The sequence below is a fragment of the Rhinolophus ferrumequinum genome, chromosome 9 (assembly GCF_004115265.2).
Source record: "Rhinolophus ferrumequinum isolate MPI-CBG mRhiFer1 chromosome 9, mRhiFer1_v1.p, whole genome shotgun sequence".
Classification (NCBI taxonomy): domain Eukaryota; kingdom Metazoa; phylum Chordata; class Mammalia; order Chiroptera; family Rhinolophidae; genus Rhinolophus; species Rhinolophus ferrumequinum.
The window spans coordinates 3775572-3794139 of record NC_046292.1 but is presented as its reverse complement, the minus strand read 5'-3'; the positions used below and the strand labels follow the sequence as shown (position 1 = coordinate 3794139).

General features: G+C 61.7%; 2 protein-coding genes across 2 annotated transcripts; one reads left to right on the top strand and one right to left on the bottom strand.

The window, feature by feature from the left end:
* GPR153 (G protein-coupled receptor 153) lies at nucleotides 1–10165 on the top strand. The gene is made up of 6 exons (XM_033113244.1): nucleotides 1–280; nucleotides 4136–4603; nucleotides 5055–5484; nucleotides 7234–7426; nucleotides 8009–8190; nucleotides 8634–10165. The coding sequence occupies exons 2-6, from the start codon at nucleotides 4248–4250 to the stop codon at nucleotides 9306–9308; spliced, it is 1836 nt and encodes a 611-aa protein (XP_032969135.1). The 5' UTR covers nucleotides 1–280; nucleotides 4136–4247; the 3' UTR covers nucleotides 9309–10165.
* A 2218-nt stretch (nucleotides 10166–12383) lies between these two features.
* On the bottom strand, nucleotides 12384–14364 carry HES3 (hes family bHLH transcription factor 3). The gene is made up of 4 exons (XM_033114943.1): nucleotides 14234–14364; nucleotides 14027–14122; nucleotides 13842–13923; nucleotides 12384–13426 (listed from the first exon to the last, which is right to left on the bottom strand). The coding sequence occupies exons 1-4, from the start codon at nucleotides 14291–14293 to the stop codon at nucleotides 13053–13055; spliced, it is 612 nt and encodes a 203-aa protein (XP_032970834.1). The 5' UTR covers nucleotides 14294–14364; the 3' UTR covers nucleotides 12384–13052.
* Between the last annotated feature and the right edge of the window lie 4204 nt (nucleotides 14365–18568).

The window sequence follows — 18568 nt, the reverse complement described above, 5'->3', positions numbered from 1 at the left end:
GGCCGCCGAGCGCAGCCTGCCCAGCGGCGGGAGCCGAGCGCGGCGGCGGCGGTGCGCGCGGAGGGAGAGAAGGCAGGGAGGCAGGGCCGAGTCGAGCCGAGCCGAGCGGAACGCGCCGGCCACAGGCGGCCGCCGCCAGGATGCTCCGGCCCGCGGGCCGCTCCGCCGCCAGCCGTCTTCGCTGTTCCCGGCGGCCCGCGCTCGACCCGGGGACGCGGGAGCCACAGCCGGAGCTGGAGGCTGGAGTAGCGAGCAGGCGCCCCAGGCTCCCGAACGCAGGGTGAGCAACGCCGCCCTGGCCCGGGGGGCGGTTGGGCGGGAGGACCCCGAGCAAGGACCCCAGCGGGAGGACTCTGGGCGGGGAGGGGCTGTCTGCAGTCTGTCGGTCGCGAGGTCTGTCCAAGGGATCGCGGGCACCGCTTAGGGCTGCGCAGCGCCCCCAACTTGGAGACCTTCAGGGTAACTTCCCCGAGGCTGGTCCCTTTCTCCGTCCCCCTAGCCTCCAGGCCTAGCAGCGCCGCCCGGGGGGCTTACTTGCAGAGGGCGGGGATGGCCGAACCCACCCCTACCCAGCGTGGCCCGGTAGGGGGGGCGTCCGGGAACCGCAGTCCCGCTTGTGTCCGGCTCCCCGAGCCGTCGCTTTGACGAGTCTTCGGGGCTGGGCAGGGATGGAGGCCCCGCTGGGGTTAGACCTGCAGGCAAGGGCGCGCCGGGTCTGGCGGGGGAATTCTGAGCAACGAGGAGTAGGGACCGCGGAGGTAGGGGGCGTGACGGAGATGCGGAGGCTCCGCGCTGCGAGCCCCACCCTGGGCGGCGCTCGGGCCGGGCACAGCGGGACCGGTTGTCAGCGGCGCGGGCGGAGAGCAGCCCGGGGGCGGGGGACCGAGCCCGGGGAATCCTTTCAAGTTCTGGGTCCTCTTTTGTTGCGCAATAGAGCCCTGGGGCCACGCGTCCTCATTGGCCGGGGGCCCTGACGTCACGCGCAGGCCCGCCCGCAGACCCCGCGGAGGGAGTCTTCTGGACCCATTGGGTCCCAGGCCTGATACACCTGCAGCCTGCCCTGCGACTTGCTGGGAGGTGGGGGTGGGGGAAAGGAACAATCTCCCAGTTGTGGGGGAGGGAGAAGCTCCATCTTGAAATGCGGTGGGGACAGTGTGAGTGATGCAGGAGAAACTTACCAGCTAGGGGTGGTAACACCCTGGGTGCGGATCCCACTGTCCAGAGCCCAGCCTGGAGTCTGTCCCCAAGTGTCCCCTGCTTCCTGTGAAGAAAGAACAAAGAGCATGTGTGTGATCTATGGGTCTCTGGTCACCAACCTGGAGGAAGGGGAACTCCATGTTCCCACAGAGCCAGACCCCTCTCTTTCTGAAATTAGAGACCTTGGTATCCACTCCCCACCCTCACCCCAGTGACATTCTTCTCCCATCCCAGGACCACCACACTCAGGAGTCCCAGGCCCCAAACGCAGCCCTCACACTGCCTCCCTGTGCTGCACTGGGCTCCAAGCCTCAGTGTTCCCATCTGTAGTGAGGGGCAGTAGGGCCCACCCTGCAGAGGTAGGAGGCTCAGAAAGACCACCTTAACTCAAGAAACAAACCCCAGAAATTCCTGTTCCTGAGCATTTTGGAGTTTGGGAGGCCAGGATTTTTATGTCAGGCGAAGTTTGGATCCTGGCTCCCACACATAATAGCTTGGGCAAATGGTTTTACCTTTCTCTGCCTCTGCTTGACCATCTTTAAAAATGGAGGTGATGATATTATCCAGCACCCACAATCAGTGGGGATGCTAACTGGGGGGAGTGTGCCTGTTCCTCCGTCTCCCCACAGGGCATGTTCCCCTGCTCACAGACCCAAAGCCTTGCCCTGCAATGAAGCACCATTAGGTTAGAGGAGGGGAAGAACTGGCACTGTGAAAGGCTGTGCCCAGGAGCCGGGTGCGCTGGGGCTGGGCTGGGCTGGGCCCAGGGTCACAGGACAGACAGAGCCTGCTTGGGCATCTGAGGTGATGGCCCAGTACACGTGTAAAAAGATGCTGGTCACACAGGTGCATGCTGAATCCAGTTTCCTATTTGGTAATACAAACACCACTGGTATCTGCAGCCTCTGGCCCACAGCAGCGCCCACACACCGCCTGCTCTGGGCCCCCATCAGGCTGCCAGTCACTCCACGGGGCTTGGTGCAGCCCTTTGGCCTCCTCACCCCCAAAGCTGGGCTGTCCGCCGCCAGGTCTGAGGTTCACCCACACCTCTAAGCTCAGTGTCTTAAGAGGCAGACAGCATACATCAGTGGGCTGGGTGCGCTTGAGTACAGACATGGCAAGCATCCACTGAGCGCTTACTGTGTGCCCGGGTCCATTCTAAGCACTTTCTCTGGCATAGCTTATTAACTACCCACAATGCTTTTCAAGGTAGGTACTATCGTGTCCTGCTTACAGAGAAGAAAACTGAGGCCCAGCTGAGTCAAGGAACTGGTCGGGGGCTGGAGTTGGAGTCTAGAGGCTCTTACCCCACACTGTGTGGCCTCTGTATACTGAGGTCAGGAGGTTTGCTAGACACCAGAATGGCCAGTTGGAGGGTCTGGGGTGGGGAAGGAAAGGCTGCCGTGCAAGCAGAAGCTGCCTGTTTGGGAAGAAAGTCGCTGCCCCAGAAGTCCCCCAAGCCCCTTAGAAGGCCCTTAAGGGACACTAGTGTGGTCCAGAATGAGCTGCTCCCCTGGGGCAGGGGTCTGGGCAGACCTGAAGCAGAGGCACCAAGATAAATGAGACACATCCCTCAGAGGTCCCTCGGTGTTGGGGGTGGAGAGGGGTCGGGGGGAGGCTATAGACAGACCAAAAGAACCTCAGACAAGACAAGCACAGTGCCTGGCAGCGTGCTGGGAAGTGTTGCTTCCTGTGCTCTGAGCGCCAGGGTCCTGCAGTGGCCTATCCATCCCAAGCTGGAAACACGTGGCTGTGTTTGGTACAGTAGGCACCCATAAGCGTCAAGGGCAGGAGAAGTGTAGCCAGTGATATTAAACAGGCTCCCAGTGAGAAGGGCCAAGTGGAGGCGGAACACACAGTGGGCCTTCACTTAATGTATGCTTCTCCCCACGCGGCCTGCTCCAGGCTGTGGCCAGAGGGTCCTGTGGGAGCCTCCCATCAGAAGGACTGGCCAGCACTCCCCACAGGGAGGCAGCTGAGTGCTGCCTGGCTGGGAAGGAGGAGGGAGGGACTCACTGCCCAGCCCTCAGGCAGGATGGGGCAACTCCCCAACACATGCCTCCTGCCTACCATCCTATGTCCCAGGCTCATGTCCACAGGCCGTCAGCAGTTCCTCCTTGGGTCAAGGTCTGATGCCTGGGCTACCTACAGGCCCATGCTGCCCAACACGTCCGCGCATAACACTGACCACCCACTGTGTGCAAGACCTGACCCAGGGCTTAAGAGATGGCGTGCCTGTCCAGTCCAGCCTCCTTGAAGGAAGAGAACATGAGTACAGGACTTTGCTCGAACCACAGAGCTAGAATGCTGGAGCTTAGTTTGAACCCCAGCGTGTGGCAGTGCTGGGGCCTTCCAGCTGTGCCCGGATGTGGAAGGCCAGCTGGAGGCAAAGCAGGCTGCCCTTTTCCAGGTTGGTCCTGAAAGTGGTCCCCAGATCACTCCTCCCTCGCAGGGGAGGTTTAGGGGACTCATTCTCCCAGGCACATCCTCATTTGGCCAAATGCAGTGGGACAAATGAAATTGAGGGCCTCCAATGTGCAGTGGAGAAGCCTCGTGAGGGCTGTGCAAAGATTTGGGACGTTTGCTGGCGAGAGGACCAGGGCACACTGGGGCAAGTATGCCCATCGGGGCCCAGCCTGGCTGGTTCCCTGAGGACACGGCGGGCCTGGAAGGAAGCCCAGACTCCAAGCCTTGACCAGGAGTGGGTAGAAGTGTGGGAACATGCACTTATTAGGCACCTCTGTGTATGTCCCCTGGGGGGCCAGTGACATGGGCAGGAGGCCACAGAGGGGAGAGGAGGGAGAAGCAGCCCAGCCCAAGCCAGGACCAGACAGCAAATGGCACACTGGGGGGACTCCCCCGTCTTCCTCTCCCAGGAGCCCTGACGCTGTGGCCAGAGGGAGTTGCTGAGCACTCACTGGCTTCTCTCCCACTGCAGATGCTCGTCGTCCCTGGTGTCCCCGGGCTCCCAGGTGTGAGGGCTGCTGCTCCGAGCCGAGGCCTGACTCTAAAGACGATGCCCCAGCCGCCCGCCAGCTCCCGTCTGCACCATGAGTGATGAGCGGCGGCTGCCTGGCAGCGCGGTGGGCTGGCTGGCGTGCGGAGGCCTCTCCCTGCTGGCCAACGCCTGGGGCATCCTCAGTGTGGGTGCCAAGCAGAAGAAGTGGAAGCCACTGGAGTTCCTGCTGTGCACGCTCGCAGCCACCCACATGCTCAATGTGGCGGTGCCCATCGCCACCTACGCCGTGGTACAGCTGCGGCGACAGCGCCCCGACTACGAGTGGAACGAGGGCCTCTGCAAGGTCTTCGTCTCCACCTTCTACACCCTCACCCTGGCCACCTGCTTCTCCGTCACTTCCCTCTCCTACCACCGCATGTGGATGGTCCGCTGGCCCGTCAACTATCGGTGAGCTCCTGGGCGTGTGCACACGTGCACTTGAGTGTCTGGGGTTCCTGGACGGGCACCTGTGGGCGTGGACATGAAGACACCTGGTGTATGTACCTGTGTGCACAAATGCCCTCCGTGTGGTGGCCGTGCCCCCTGTGGTGTGCCACACCTGTGTTGTGCTGGAGGCGGTCAGGGGGGCTCAGGAGGGGCTGCTCTGGGCTGCGGGGGCCATGTACATGTAAGGATGCTTGGGTGTGCTGTGCCCCGTACATACATGCTTGGTAAGAGGGATGTGTGACACTGCACAAGTGTCCCCTGTGCAAGGGACACACCCTGCCATGCTGATTGTGTCATGCTTATGATGTACTGGGGGCCAGGGCAGTTGGGGATCCTGTGCAGGTACCCGGGGGTCTGGGGAGACCCTGTGAGTGACATTGGGTCCCTCTGTCCTCCCCCCACCCCGTGTCAGTCTGAGCAATGCCAAGAAGCAGGCGGTGCACACGGTCATGGGCATCTGGATGGTGTCGTTCATCCTGTCGGCCCTGCCTGCTGTCGGCTGGCATGACACGAGCGAGCGGTTCTACGCCCACGGCTGCCGCTTCATCGTGGCTGAGATTGGCCTGGGCTTCGGCGTCTGCTTCCTGCTGCTGGTGGGCGGCAGCGTGGCCATGGGCGTGGTCTGCACGGCCATGGCCCTCTTCCAGACACTGGCTGCACAGGTGGGGCACCGCGCTGACCGCCGCGCCTTCACTGTGCCCACCATCGTGGTGGAGGACGCGCAGGGCAAGCGGCGCTCTTCCATCGATGGCTCTGAGCCCGCCAAGACCTCGCTGCAGATCACGGGCTTGGTGGCCACCATCGTCGTCATCTACGACTGCCTCATGGGCTTCCCCGTGCTGGTGGGTGAGCCCGTTGGTTGGGGGGAGGCTGTTGGGAGGCGTGGGCTCGGACGGCCGTGGGGTGGGCACACTGCAGACATCAGGCCATGAATCCTCACACCCAGTCCTTTAGGGGGGCATCAGCAGCAGCCCCATTTTACAAGCTTGGAAACCAAGATTCAGAGAAGATGACCCACCTAAAGTCTGGGCCGCGTGGTGGGGCTTGTACCCACCTCAGGTGACTACATAGCCCAGGGTCTTTCTGCCACACTGCTGGGGGACTTTTCCTCACCTAAATGAGGCCCATTCGATGCAGAGGGAATGGAAAGTGGGGTAACATGCCCTCAGGCTTCCCGGTGGGTCCAGGTCCTAGGATGGACAGAGCAGGACTTTGTTATGGCAGAATAGGCTTTGGTGCTGAATTGGGAGGCAGGGCAGGCTTTGAATGTAGACATTCAAAGAGAGTTGGGCTTGATCCCAGGGTCTCAGGAAAGTCAAGGTGAGGGCTGGTCTGAGGAAGGCCTGCCAACAAAGGTCCAACATCCAGCGAGGCTGCCTGGTATCCTGCCAGTGAGGCTGGACCCAGGTCTGGCCCAAGAATGAAGTCTAGACCCAGTAGCCAAGTCTTCCCACCCATGGGGCTCCAGCCCAGCCCCCCGAAGGGTCTGGAGCAGAACAGGTATAGGTGTAGGGGCAAGGACCAAGCAGCTGGACAGGGCTGTGTCCCTCAACATTGTACAACACGAGCTCAAGAAGGTGATAGGTGCGGTGGCAACCTCATAGTCAGGGCACACACTTGGGATGCAGCCCCTGGTGACCTGCTACCACGCTCAGTGGGCCCGGTGCCCCCTGGGTACAGGGTCCTCCTGTTTGCAGTGGGGCCCCCGCGTCCCCAGCCTCTGTGCTGATGAAGAGAAGGAGCATGTGTGAAATGGCAGAGCCAGTAGTGGGTAAGGGCACCCGCAGCTTCTCTTCAGGGTAGGAAAGGGGTACCGTTTCGGGAGCCCACTCTGCAGCAGGCCTGGTACAGGGTCTGGAATCTTTGTCTCACCCTGTGGAGTGTTCTTTGCCCGTTTCACAGATGAAGAAACTGAGCCCCAGAGAGGGACTTTCTGAGGAGCACGCAGCTCACTCACATAATAGAACCAACTTGATGTCTGCATCATGCCCACTTCCTCTTTGACGGGGTGGGGGGGATAGTTAAATATCACTCTGGATGGGGGAATGGGAGAGGACGAACGAGGGACCCTGGGCAGTGACACAAAGACTGCCTGGCTGGACCCTCTGATCTCAGAAACTGCTCTGATCCTCCTCTGGGGTCCAAGGCCTAGACCCCCAGAGTAGGGCCGGGCCAAGAAGCCACTGGCCATGGAGGAGCAGGAAAGGCAGAAAGGTCCCTGAACTGGGAGGCTTCAGACTTGGTTCTCGAAGCTTCAGTTTCCTCTTCCCAAAACGAGGGTGATAATCCATGCCCCTACTTCTGTCCTCGGGCAGTCATGAGGGTCACATGAGGAAATGCACACCCAGTGCTACCTGGTACCCTGCGAAGGGCTGTGCTCACACAGGGCTGTGACTGCTTATCTTGGCAGCCAGCAGCTCTCAGTGGGCAGCGCCTTCTCCCCTCACACTATGACTCTCTCCTGCCCTAGAACCTAGAGCTCTGTCTGCCGGTGGCAGTCAGACCTGCCATCCAGGAGAGAACTGGGGCTGGGAGGGGGAGCTGTGTGACGGGGGTCCTGCCAGGTGCCAGGCCGACCACTGTGTCCACAGGTGGTGAGCTTCAGCAGCCTGCGGGCAGACACCTCAGCGCCCTGGATGGCACTGTGTGTGTTGTGGTGCTCGGTGACCCAGGCCCTCCTGCTGCCCATATTCCTGTGGGCCTGTGACCGCTACCGTGCCGACCTCAAGGCCGTCTGGGAGAAGTGCATGGCCCTCATGGCCAATGAGGAGGATTCGGACGATGGTGAGGATACCGAGTGGCATCTGGGTGAGGTCACTTGAGTCATTGGGATAACGGCTGTTGGCTGACTACCCCATGGCCCTGAAGTGATCCCATTCTCAACTGCCAGACACCCCCTGTAACACCCCCCAAAGTCCTTGAACCTCTAAGGGACCTAAGTGTATCATGGGGCACCCTCTGTCCTGCTTGCCTGCCCCAGGCAGTTGCTGGGGACACCAGGCTGCATGTGTGCCAAGCTTCCAACCTTAGGGGTCCCCAGTGGCTCCTGCATGCCCAGGTCCTATCTCCCCCAGCAAGGACAGTGTTACCCTGCTACGTGCCAGGCACTGTCAGCCCCTTGTATTTAGTCCCCCAAAGCTCATGAGGCTATCTCAGGTCCACCCCCACTGATGAGGGGACTTGTTCAGTGTATGACTTCCCCAGTCCCACAGCTGAAGAGTGGTAGAGTCGGGATTTGAACCCAGGACACTGCCCTTCTTTCCCACTAACCAGCCCTCTGCCCCAGCTGTGCCTGTGGGGGTCCCTGGACTCACCTTTGGATGCCCCCAAGTTTCTGTGGCCCTAAGCGTCTGTCCAACCCTGCAGATTCCAGCCTGGAGGGTGGCATGCCCCCGGACCTGGTGCTGGAGCGCTCCCTCGACTACAGCTGTGGGGGTGAATTTGTGGCCCTGGACAGGGTGGCCAACTATGAGTTCTCCCTGGAGGGGGGCCTGCCCCAGTTCTACCCGATGCGGCCCTTGCAGGAGGACAAGATGCAGTACCTGCAGGTAGGGACCCAGAGCATGCTGTCAGAATGTGGGACTGGGGGGGCATGCTGATCTCCCCAAGTGCATCTCATGCCTGCCACAGCTCCAGTGGGTGGCTTTCACCCTCCCAGGGTGGGCTGGCCCCGGGTCTGCAGCCTGTAAAGGTGGGGCACCCTAGCCCCTGTCGCCATGTTCCCTTGTGCTCTGGGAGAGTGGTCCGTCCTGCACCTCTGTTATTTTCCTGGGGCTCAGCACCCCACTCAAAGGGTCTTCTCCCCAAATGACCCAAGGTACAAATGACAACACTGAGGGGCTCGGAGAGATTATCACTTGCCCTAAAGAGAATCGGGGTGCCTTGCCCCAGGTGTGGTCCCTGACCCATAGGCTGCCTTGTCCCGTGTAGGGAGCCGTGGGTCCCTATTTTCCAGAAGGACAGCCCAGGTTAACCCCATCGGTCCTGACAGGTCCCGCCCACACGACGCTTCTCTCACGACGATGCGGACGTGTGGGCTGCCATCCCGCTGCCCACCTTCCTGCCACGCTGGGTCTCCGGTGAGGACCTGGCTGCCCTGGTGCTGCCCGCCGGGCCCGACCGGGGCCACGACAGCCTGCTGGCCTTCGCGGAGGACGCGCCCCCATTTCGCGCGCGCCGCCGCTCGGCCGAGAGCCTACTGTCGCTGCGCCCCCCGGCCCTGGATGGCGGCCAGTGCCGTGCCCGTGACTCGCCCCCCAGCAGCCCGCGCCGTCGCTCTGGGCCTGGCGCCCGCTGCGCCTCGGCCTCGCTGCTGCCTGACGCCTTCGCGCTGACGGCCTTCGAGCGCGAGCCGCAGGCCCTGCGCCGCCCGCCTGCCCCGCCGCTGCCCTTCCCCTCGCGCGCCTCCGCCGCTCCTGACAGCGCCCCGCCGGCCGAGGACGCGGCGCCCCCTGGTGGCGCCGGCTCGCAGCCAAGCCCCGGGCCGCGCCCCGCCACGCATGGGCACGCCGGACCTCTGCGGACGGGCCTCAGCGCGTCGTGGGGCGAGTCCGGGGGCTTGCATGCAGCAGGCGGCGGCAGCAGCACCAGCAGCTTCCTGAGCTCGCCGTCCGAGTCCTCGGGCTACGTCACGCTGCACTCAGACTCACTGGGCTCGGCGACCTAGGGGCCGCCCGTGGGGCCGAAGCACCAAAGATGCCACTATCCCAGCCGGGCCGGGACAGGGCCTCACTGAGCCCGCCCTTGGCGCCCGGCCGTGTGCCAGCTCTCCCGGGGAGGCAGGGCGCAGCATTGTTGCCTCCAGGAAGTGGGCGTTGCCTGTCGAGGCGACTGCTGCTCTGGACCATAGGCTGGGCACTTCATCTCTGGGGCAGAGAGAGGCTGCGCTTGGGTAAAGGTGGGCTCTGCATGTGCCCAGCCCCGGAGTAGCTGGGTTGGGACACGGGATGGTGGTGAGCCTGAAGACAGGGCCACCACCAGATGGAACAAAGCGCGGCTCTGCAGGAGGGAAGCCACTGGACCACACCCGGCTTTCCACTCTGCACTAAAACTCTCTCACCTCAGAAGGTGGGGTACAGAGGGTCTCTAAGTATAGGGGACTTCAGAGCCCAAACAAGCTCAGAGCAGGTCTCCCTGCTGACCGGTTCTGCCTCGGTGTCCCCATCTGTGACAAGCAGGTGACCATGTTAACTCTCAGGACTGTTTGAAGAAGTCTGCTGGTCCATGTGCCCTGGCCACTGAGTGGCGTGGACATGAGAGGTAGTCTAGGACCCTCCGTGGGTCCTTTCTGGATATGTCTTCAGCGTGTGGCCTGGTGTGGCCCCAGGCCTGAGGCCGCCCACTCTCAGTGCCCCTGGCCCCCTTGGGAACTCGATGGACACCCCAGCTAAAGCACAACACTTTTGCATCGTCACCATGGCCCCACACCCACCTTGACCACTGTTAGTGTCCCCACTCTCATCCCTCCATCATTGTCTGTGAGCCGCCTCTGTGACTCCCACCATGAAGATATGGGTACACGGTAGGAAGCAAAGGGAGAGTGGGCTTCCTTATGCTGGTGCCATTCCCAGCCTCATGCCCCCGCCACCCCAGAGGTCAGCCAGGAAGGGATCCTGGCTTAACGCCTTCCAGGTTCTGGGTTGAAGGCTTGGGTTCTGGCAAGAGTCCTCCCCTACCCTGTGGGCAGGGCTTTTCTCTGCTCTCCCTCCTGGCAGCCCCCTTGCAGGCCTGGCCTTTGGCATAGGCCCTGGGGAGGGGCCTGCTGGGTCTTCTGTAGGGGAAGCCTCTAGACACAGGCTAAGGAGAGGCCCAGGGAACAGCGGTACCCTTGAGATGGAGGGACAGGGACACGTGCAGAGATTGTCTCATCCTGGGCCGTGCCTCCATGCAGTGGCCCCTAAACGTGAAGATTGGGAGTGGTTCCGGGGCTAGCACAGAGACCTGCCTGCACTCTGTCCCCTCCTGCTCTGCCACCTGGAATTGCAGCTCTGCCTCTGCCCCACCAGTGGCCAAACCATTCTCCTCACCCCCCAGACTGTGTCCCAGCCCCAGAAGAGGCCACTGGGAACAGGGACAATGGACTGCCTGGCTCCATCTCTGCTTTGGAGGCCTGCAGTCCCTGGCTGTGGAGTAACCTGAGGGATGAGCTGGCCACAGGTGAGCAAGTCAGGGAACTGCAGTCGAGCTCCGGCCAGTGCTGCTGTGCCTTCAAGGACCAGCATGTCATGAGGTCATCAGCTAGCCACTGTCCCCCCTCAAGCTGGCCCATTTGTCACCTTGGGTTTTCACTCTGTATTTCATATCCAACGGCAATACTTGCAGGGGGGACATGGTACCCTGAAGTCCCTCCAGTGATGGTTTTTACAAAAATAAAGAAGAGGGAGGACCCTGAGGCCTGGGGCCCCCTCTCACTTTGCGCAGCCTCCAAGCCTATTTGCTGCATTGATAAGCAGCTTGACCCTGGGCGTAGTGGGGAGTTCTGTCTTCATACCACCCAGCCCAAAGCCAGGGATCCGTTTGTAGTTTTTTGAGAACTCAACATTTCTTTCTGTACAGAATCCAATAAAAACATACTATGATTTGCACCTAGTATTTCTAGGCTGGTTTCATGGAAACGCCTTTCTAGAATCTAACAACATCCCTGGTCAGCTGACCCCAAATGTCTCTCCCTCTGGGTCCTGAATTCCTCTGCAGTGCGTCATTCCTTTGCGTCTGTCTTGCCCCATTCTTCTCCCACGTGCTGCAGCCTCACGCAGAGTGAGACGGGCCTGGAGAGGTGGAGTGGACACCAAGGCCCTAATACTAGTAGGAGAAACCCTATGAGGGCAGGTGGCAGCCCCTACCCCGGGGATGGCTTCAGGGACCGCTAGCCCCAGTGAGGTTCATTCTGGAGAGCGAGAAGGGGAGGGGAGTTGGAGCAGGACGTAGGACCGCGGGACCTGCTGTGCCCGGTGACCAGCCTGCTGTCCTAGGTTGGAATTTGGAGGCCAATTCCTGGGTCTGCGGTGCGGGATCGCCACCTGGTGGCCGGAAGAAGTATTAGGGCCGCGGCCCTATCACCGCGGCGTACACCTAGCACTGTGGGAAGCTGAGACCCCTCAGGCCGCCCCGGGACAGACCGGACCCCTGCCCTTGCCCCTGCTCCGTAGAGCCCGCTGGGTGGAGTTGGGGAGCCGGGCCACCCTCTCCCCGTGGTTTGACCAGGACAGGTTTAGCACACGGGCAAGACAGGGCCAGCCCAAAACGAGAAATGTTTTATAGAAAGTTGGCATTTGTAGTTCAAAAAGATGGATGTAAGTAGGCATCGTGGTTGAAATTAGAACCTTCTTAGTCTCTTTATACCCATTTCACAGGTTCACAATGTCTTTATTCTGAATTTTAAGCTGGTGGAAGTGCCAAAATTTCTTCCTGCTCTTGGCGAGATCCCCGTTCCCCACACCCCAGGCTGCCCCTTGTGTGCCGGGACCCCCCAGCTAGAGTCCAGTCACAGCAATGACCTCATTTTCGGAAGAATAAACAAGCAGGCGCCGAGCGCTCCGAAGGCTTTCGAGAGTCATGAGCTCCCTGGCGGCCCTAGAGGTCCGGAGGCGGAGGTTCTGCAGGGCCGGCGTCTTTACGGAGTAGGAAGGGGTGAACTCTCCCACGAAAGGAGCTCGGCTCACTCCAGTAACCCTCAAGCTGGCGCGACAGTGCATAGAGTCGCCTCAAGAGTCCGGCGGGACCGGGCGTCGGGTGGGCGGAGCAACTCTCTGGGTGGGGCCAGAGCTCAGAGTGGGCGGAGGGGCAAGGGCAGCCCCCGGAGGTACCTCTTGGAGCCCAGGGTGTTGCAGCGAGCTCCCGCAGGGTGGCCGCGCCGCGTGCAGAGGGGGTGGGGATTCATGGAAGACCTGAGGGTACATAGCGGGGGTTGGCTGGGGGCCCCTCGCTCGCGGGGCGGGACCCGGTGTGCTTTGTGCCGGTGGGAACCGGGCGTCCCCAACCCGCTGAATGGGCCGGGGCGGGGCAGCGATTCTCCTCGCTGCGAGGGGTCTGCTCTGCGCCGCTGCCGACTGCGACCTTCCCACCGTGGCGCGGCTGCGGGGCGGGGGCAAGGGACGGGGCCCTGGGAAAGGGGGCGCAGCTCGGGACACCCCCTCCCAGACCCTTTAGAGGTGGGAGGAGAGAGTGGCTCTAGCATGAGTAGGTGGGGTTGGGGCAGGGGGTGGATTATGCCTAGACTCGCAGACCCGGGTCCACCGTCGCTCCGTGTATTTCCCCGCATTCCCGGGCACGCGGCACCCTTCCGTCCAACCCAACCCGGGACCAGGTCGGACTTTTGGGGTCCTGGCCGTCATCACGGGTGCGCTCAGAACAGTCTCTGCTCCCGCCGACCAGATGGGGGCCCCCTTGAGTCCGAAGCCCTGCCTGGGCCTCACCAGGGTCGCCACAGGCGCTGCGCCGGCCCGGGGCTCTCGGCGCTCTGGCGAGACGCCACCTGCGGTGCCGGGACGCTAATGGACGAGCCGGGGAGACCTCTGGGGAGGAGGAGCCGGGGTGGCGAGGATCGCGATTCGCCGGCGGCCGGATCAGAGGCCCAAACGACTGGGGCGCAGGGGCCGCGCCGCGCGGGCTCCTCCGGGCCGGGGCTGACGCTGTCCATGGTGCTGCCAACCTCGCATTCGTGCAGCAGGGGGCAGCGCAGGCCGCTGCCATTCTCCTCTCCGAGCCGCAGAAGCTGGTTAACGCCCGGCAGACTGCCGCGGAAGCCCGACGGGTACTCGGTTCTGCTGGTGACCGGCCAGAGCCCTGGGGGGACGGGAACGGGGGAGGGGAGCGGAAGGGAGAAATGTGGATGGGAACGGAGAGTGGAAGAGGGGAGAAGAACAGGAGAGTTGTAGAGAAGAGAAAGGGAGGGGAGAAATGTGGAGGGGAAGGGAAGAAGAGAAGAAGGGAAGGAAGGGGAGGCAACCCGAACGTCTCCCCCGGGATCCAGACCTTCTTCCACTCGGATTACAACTCCACAGCCTGCTGGACCTTTGCGACCTCCCCCCACCAGTGATTAGGACCCCCCCTCCTCATCCAGCTGCTCACTTCTCCCGAGTTTTCTTCTCCATCCATCCTCCTTTACCTGGTCTTGTCTTCCTATGCATGGCTCTGACTCCACAAGCCCTCCCACACCCAACCAGCTCCTCACCTTACCCCCTCCAGGGCCCACTTCTACCTTGCATGGAGTTCTGAAGGCTTTTCATGTACTTGACGCTCAGCTCCAGTATGTCTGCCTTCTCTAACTTGCGTTTCCGGATCTGCGGATCCGTGGAAAGGGCTCATAGCTGGGCAGCCCGGGGTTGGAGGAGATGAGGCTGGGGATCGTGTCAGCACCACCACCACCATATTCCTGTGTCTCACCTGGTGCGAATAGTGTTTCTCCAGCAACGACTTGAGCTGCTCCAGCGACACATTGATGCGTGCCCGTCGCTTCTTCTCCATCAGTGGCTTGGAAATCTGGGGATGAGCAACTGTTATAGGGCAGGGCCACAGCGCTCTCACGCTTTGACCCCACTTCCTCCCCCCACCTGGCAGGCCCCCAACTCTGAGCCCTTCAGAACTCCAGACCTTGCGGAATCTGCTGGCGGGACCGCCAGAGCTGCCCTGGGTCTCGGGCTCAGGGCCCATCCTGCCGTATCTGTGCCCTCAGGAGGCGGCACAGCCTTTATAGGGGCTCCTCGTTTACATGTCAATGAGGCGATCCTGGACTCGAGGAACCCTGAGGGGGGGGTCACAGTGGGAAATTCCCCATCTCCCTCTGCCCAACCCCCTCCTATAGCCCAGGCTTCGCCTTGCCTCCAGGACCCCTCCTCCCTCCCAAGGTACTCCTTTTACTTCTCAGTCTTTCCTTTATCCCCACCACTTCCCAAGTCTGGGGTCCCCTCCTATGCCTGTCACCTCCATGCCTTGTCCTGTCCCAGTGTCCCTAGGTTCTGGGCCTGGCCACCAGATCCTCTTGCCTAGTCTTTGCTACTCTTGTCTCCGAGCATTATGGGGGGTACTCACTGGCGGTTCCATGGTCCCCGCCGGCTTCGAGCCCCGCTAGTGACTGGGAGAGAGTACTGGGCCTCTGCGGGCCTGATGAAGATGCGGAGGCAGGGAGAACCCACCAGTGAGGCCTTTCTGAGAGCTTCACGCTCTGGCCGCGCTGGCAACGCTGCATTAGTAGCCCTAATGTCAGGACAATGCAGCGATTTTCTGCCTGTGGCCACTCAAAGCCGGGCGCAGGCTGGGCCCGCAGGGGCCACACAACGACATATGTCCCATTAAAGCGTGCAGCCCGCCCGCGGGGCCACAGCCAGCCTACTCCTCTCTAGGGCCTCAAGACTGGGAGCGCTCCTGTGCCAGGGTGCCCTCTGGCCCTGTTACCACCCAACCCACACTCTTCCAGCTGGGGGTGGGGGGCAAGCTGCAGCAGCAGCAGCAGGCCCAAGGAGAGTCAGAAAGGCCTTTCCCACCTCTAGTCCTGGGTTTTCAGGCTGGACAACTCAGGTTCTGGGGCCTGGGAGTTGATTCCCACTGGCCTTTTCTGGGTCCCAACAAGTGGGGAGGTGGGTGTGAGGAAGACCGCTGATCACCTGGGGAGAGCACCATTCTGTGCCATTGGAGGTCCGGGAACCCAACCCCTTTTCATTATTCCAGCTGTAGCTGGAGACCCAGGGAGCTCAGTAGAAGCGGCCACTGCCCCGGGACGGGCTAGGCCCCACGGCAAGACTCCGGTGCAGTCACGGGTTCGGCCCCAAAGATGGGACTCCAGTAACTGAGACAGAGGAAGGCTGCAGCCCAGGGGAGACCCTGGGTTCCAACCTACACATCTCCCATTACTGGGCCCTCATAGTCTCAGTTTCAGGGTTTGTAAAGTTGAGGGCCCCCACAGCTGCTTGCGAGGGCGATGGGGAAGTCGCACGGACGCAACAGTTTTGCAGTTGAGCCCTGCAGCGGAGAAATGAACAAACTGGTCTTTGCAACGTCAAGGGGAGGGGAAGTTGCTAAATTCTGGGTGAAACACCCAGTTCCCTCCAGCCAGAGCAGCTCTCCCGGGATACTGAAGGGCCGGGCGGAAGCAGCGGCGTTCCCAGGCACCAGGCAGTGTGGAGAATCGCGCCCGCCCTCCTTTCCAGGCTGAGGCTGCGGCGACAGCGGCTTCAGGGTGCTCCTCTGTCCCGGCCGCAGGGCCCGCGGGCCAGGTGCGGGCCGGGCCCAGGGCGCGCGGCGGGGCCGAGGCCGGATGGCAGGCCCTGGCACGCGCCGGGCAGCTTTGAAGCGCCGGGCGCGGCTCGGCCGAGCGGCCTCCGAGCGCTAGCTGGGGTTTGGGGCGGTGGCGGTGCAGTACAAAGGTGCCGGGGGGGGGGGGGGGGCGGACGGGCGGCGCGGCCCCGCACAAAGGGGGCAACCGAGTGTTAAGGGCATTGTGCCGACCCCACAAAGCCGCGCCCGCGCCCGCCCCCTCGGGGCCAAACTCGCGGCGCCCCGCTGAGCGCAGGCTTCCAGCTGCTGCACATCTGCACGGAGGCTGGGCGCGCGCCTCGCTCCGGCGGTCCAGCCGCACCCCCGCCCCCGCTCTTGAGCCTCGCGAGCAGCGGGGCAATTTGTCCTCTGATTACGATCCCTTCCCATAAACCGCCGTCCGCGCCTTTCAACTCGGGCGCATTAGCAAACCAATGGCCCTCGGCGCGGCTCTCGCGGCCCGCGGGAGGGCGGGGCCCGCCCCCTCTCAGAGTTGTGGCCGCCGCGAAGGGGCCCACAGGCTGCTCCCGCCCGCACCCCCGCACCCGCAGCTCCCTGGGCCTCCACTCCTCTCCAAAGGGATCCCGCCCCGCACTGGGTGGGACGGCTTACAGGGGTGGTTTAGTGTTTCTTAAGCAGTGGAAAATTGACCGCAAAACGCGCTAATTCGCAATGTTCTGCTTTGGGGACGGGAGGGGAGGCCCGGGGCGGGCCTGAGAGGGATTTGCAGACAACAAGCTCCTCCCCCTCCCACTTCATGGGCCTCCGCCCCCGCCTCCGCGGCTCCGGATCCCCACCCGGGCACCGCCCGCTGCTCCCCTCCCCCGCTCAGCACGGCCTCTAACTGGGTTCTCCTCACCGAGGCCGATTCCCCCAACTTTTCGAGCTTCCCCTCTCCTAGCGCGGCTACCTCGCCACAAACCTCGCCTTAAGCCCGCTGAGGGTCGCGCAGGACGCACGTTTGACGGGTCCCGTGCAATTTCCATCCTCCCCTTTTTCCCCGTGCTCGAAGACAGCTTCCTGTACCCCACCCCCACTTTACCCCAATTTAGGTTCCGTCTTGGGGGCAGCTACTTCCCCCACTAAGTTAAAGGCAGATTTTTGCATCGCGAGGTCATTGGAGAAGGTAGTACGTGAATCGCCGCCGAGATCCTTCTCGGGTACCCAGGCCGGGGACCCAGTTCCACCCCTCCCCGACGCTGTTGGCCAGTCCTGTGTCTGGGCATCCTACGCGTACTCGGGCAAGCCTGGCTCAGTAGGGGCGCATGGGCGGGGGAGGTGTTTTCCGAGGTAGGGGAACGGCAGCCGATTCACCCTGCGGCATCTGCCAGAAAGTAGGACCGAAGCGCTCTCGGAAGGGCATGGATCAACTCAGAAGCCGGACTTACGCAACCTGGGATGTAGGCCACCGACTCCTTTTCCATCTTTAGGATCTGGGGTCCCCAGGACGCCTGGAAAGGAGCCCAAATCCAGGCAGAACGCTGGGGAGACCCAGGCCGCCAGTTGCTTATTCAAGGAACAAATGCCTTCTTGAGCCTCGCGAGCAGCGGGGCAATTTGTCCTCTGTTTATAATCCCTTCCCATAAACCGTCGTCCGCGCCTTTCAACTCTGGCGCATTAGCAAACCAATGGCCCTCGGCGCTGCTCTCGCGGCCCGCGGGAGGGCTCTGGGGGCTTCCAGGACTAGTTAGAGCCTTCTGCTTCTTCACGTTGGGGGATTTAAGGCGCAAAGTGACTTGTGCCTTTGTCCTTCCTTTCCCCTTTTGGCTTTCTTGACTTTGACAAAAGAAAGAACACTACAGAACGAGTCAGGTCTGGCAATGAGGGCCCTATTAGACGTTCCACCAGCCGTCCCAGGTGACAGCCCTGTGCAGCCTCTCAGCCCTAGACGGGGTCTCCTTCCTTCCTGCAGCCCCCAGGCATTTAAAGCAACGCTCACTAGTGAGTGCCGAGAAGGCCACTGCGGGTGGGGTGACTGTTGGGAGAAATGCACCATCTCTCTCCAAAGATGCATTTCAAAGTGGAATGAAGTGAGTGCTCCTGTAATTAACTATTGGGACACTGCAAGAGCCCTGGAATGACTCAGCCAATTGTCTCCAGATGGGGTTGGGAGGCTGCGATTGTTTAACTCTCTTTAGCTGTGTTGGGACTCCAAATAGCCGGTCAGCCAAGGGTCCTCTGGAGACAAAGGCTGGGACTCCAGTGAGTGCATCAACACTGAACCCGACTGGCCCAGCTTGGGGAGAGTGAATTCAGAGAGACCTCCTTTGTCCCAGGCTTTTGTGTTTTTCCCCAGCTGGCTCTAATCTTTAAATATTTACCCGGCCACTTTGTGCACATATGACTTATGCACTTTGGGTTGATGTGCTCATAAATCACGCGTCATTTACCCATTTCCAGACTAGAGAGAGGAGGCTTTCATGCCTAGAACTCAGAATGGCCAGGGGAGGGAAAGGAAAACTTTTGGAGGACCGGTAGTTCCTCCTGGGAAGAGCTGCAGCCACCCTGGACAGGCCCCTCCAGGCCTGCATGTGGGAACTGGACGGGCTGAGATATGTGAGTGACAAGGGGCCCAGGAGGCCACTCTAACAACAACTGACTGGTGACCCACCACCAGGGAGGAGGGAGAGGCCGGGTTCTGGGACTTTTTCCTGCTTGGAGTCAAGCTTGGAGAGG

Excerpts from the sequence above, each read along its gene's own strand:
- HES3 (XM_033114943.1), bottom strand. The coding sequence starts at position 14,293 with ATGGGCCCTGAGCCCGAGACCCAGGGCAGCTCTGGCGGTCCCGCCAGC. Across the intron at positions 14,123-14,233 it reads CCGCCAGCAGATTCCGCAAG|ATTTCCAAGCCACTGATGGA; the intron begins GTCTGGAGTTCT and ends GCTCATCCCCAG. Across the intron at positions 13,924-14,026 it reads AGAAACACTATTCGCACCAG|ATCCGGAAACGCAAGTTAGA; the intron begins GTGAGACACAGG and ends ACGGATCCGCAG.
- GPR153 (XM_033113244.1), top strand. The coding sequence starts at position 4,248 with ATGAGTGATGAGCGGCGGCTGCCTGGCAGCGCGGTGGGCTGGCTGGCG. Across the intron at positions 4,604-5,054 it reads CGCTGGCCCGTCAACTATCG|TCTGAGCAATGCCAAGAAGC; the intron begins GTGAGCTCCTGG and ends ACCCCGTGTCAG. Across the intron at positions 8,191-8,633 it reads ACAAGATGCAGTACCTGCAG|GTCCCGCCCACACGACGCTT; the intron begins GTAGGGACCCAG and ends CGGTCCTGACAG.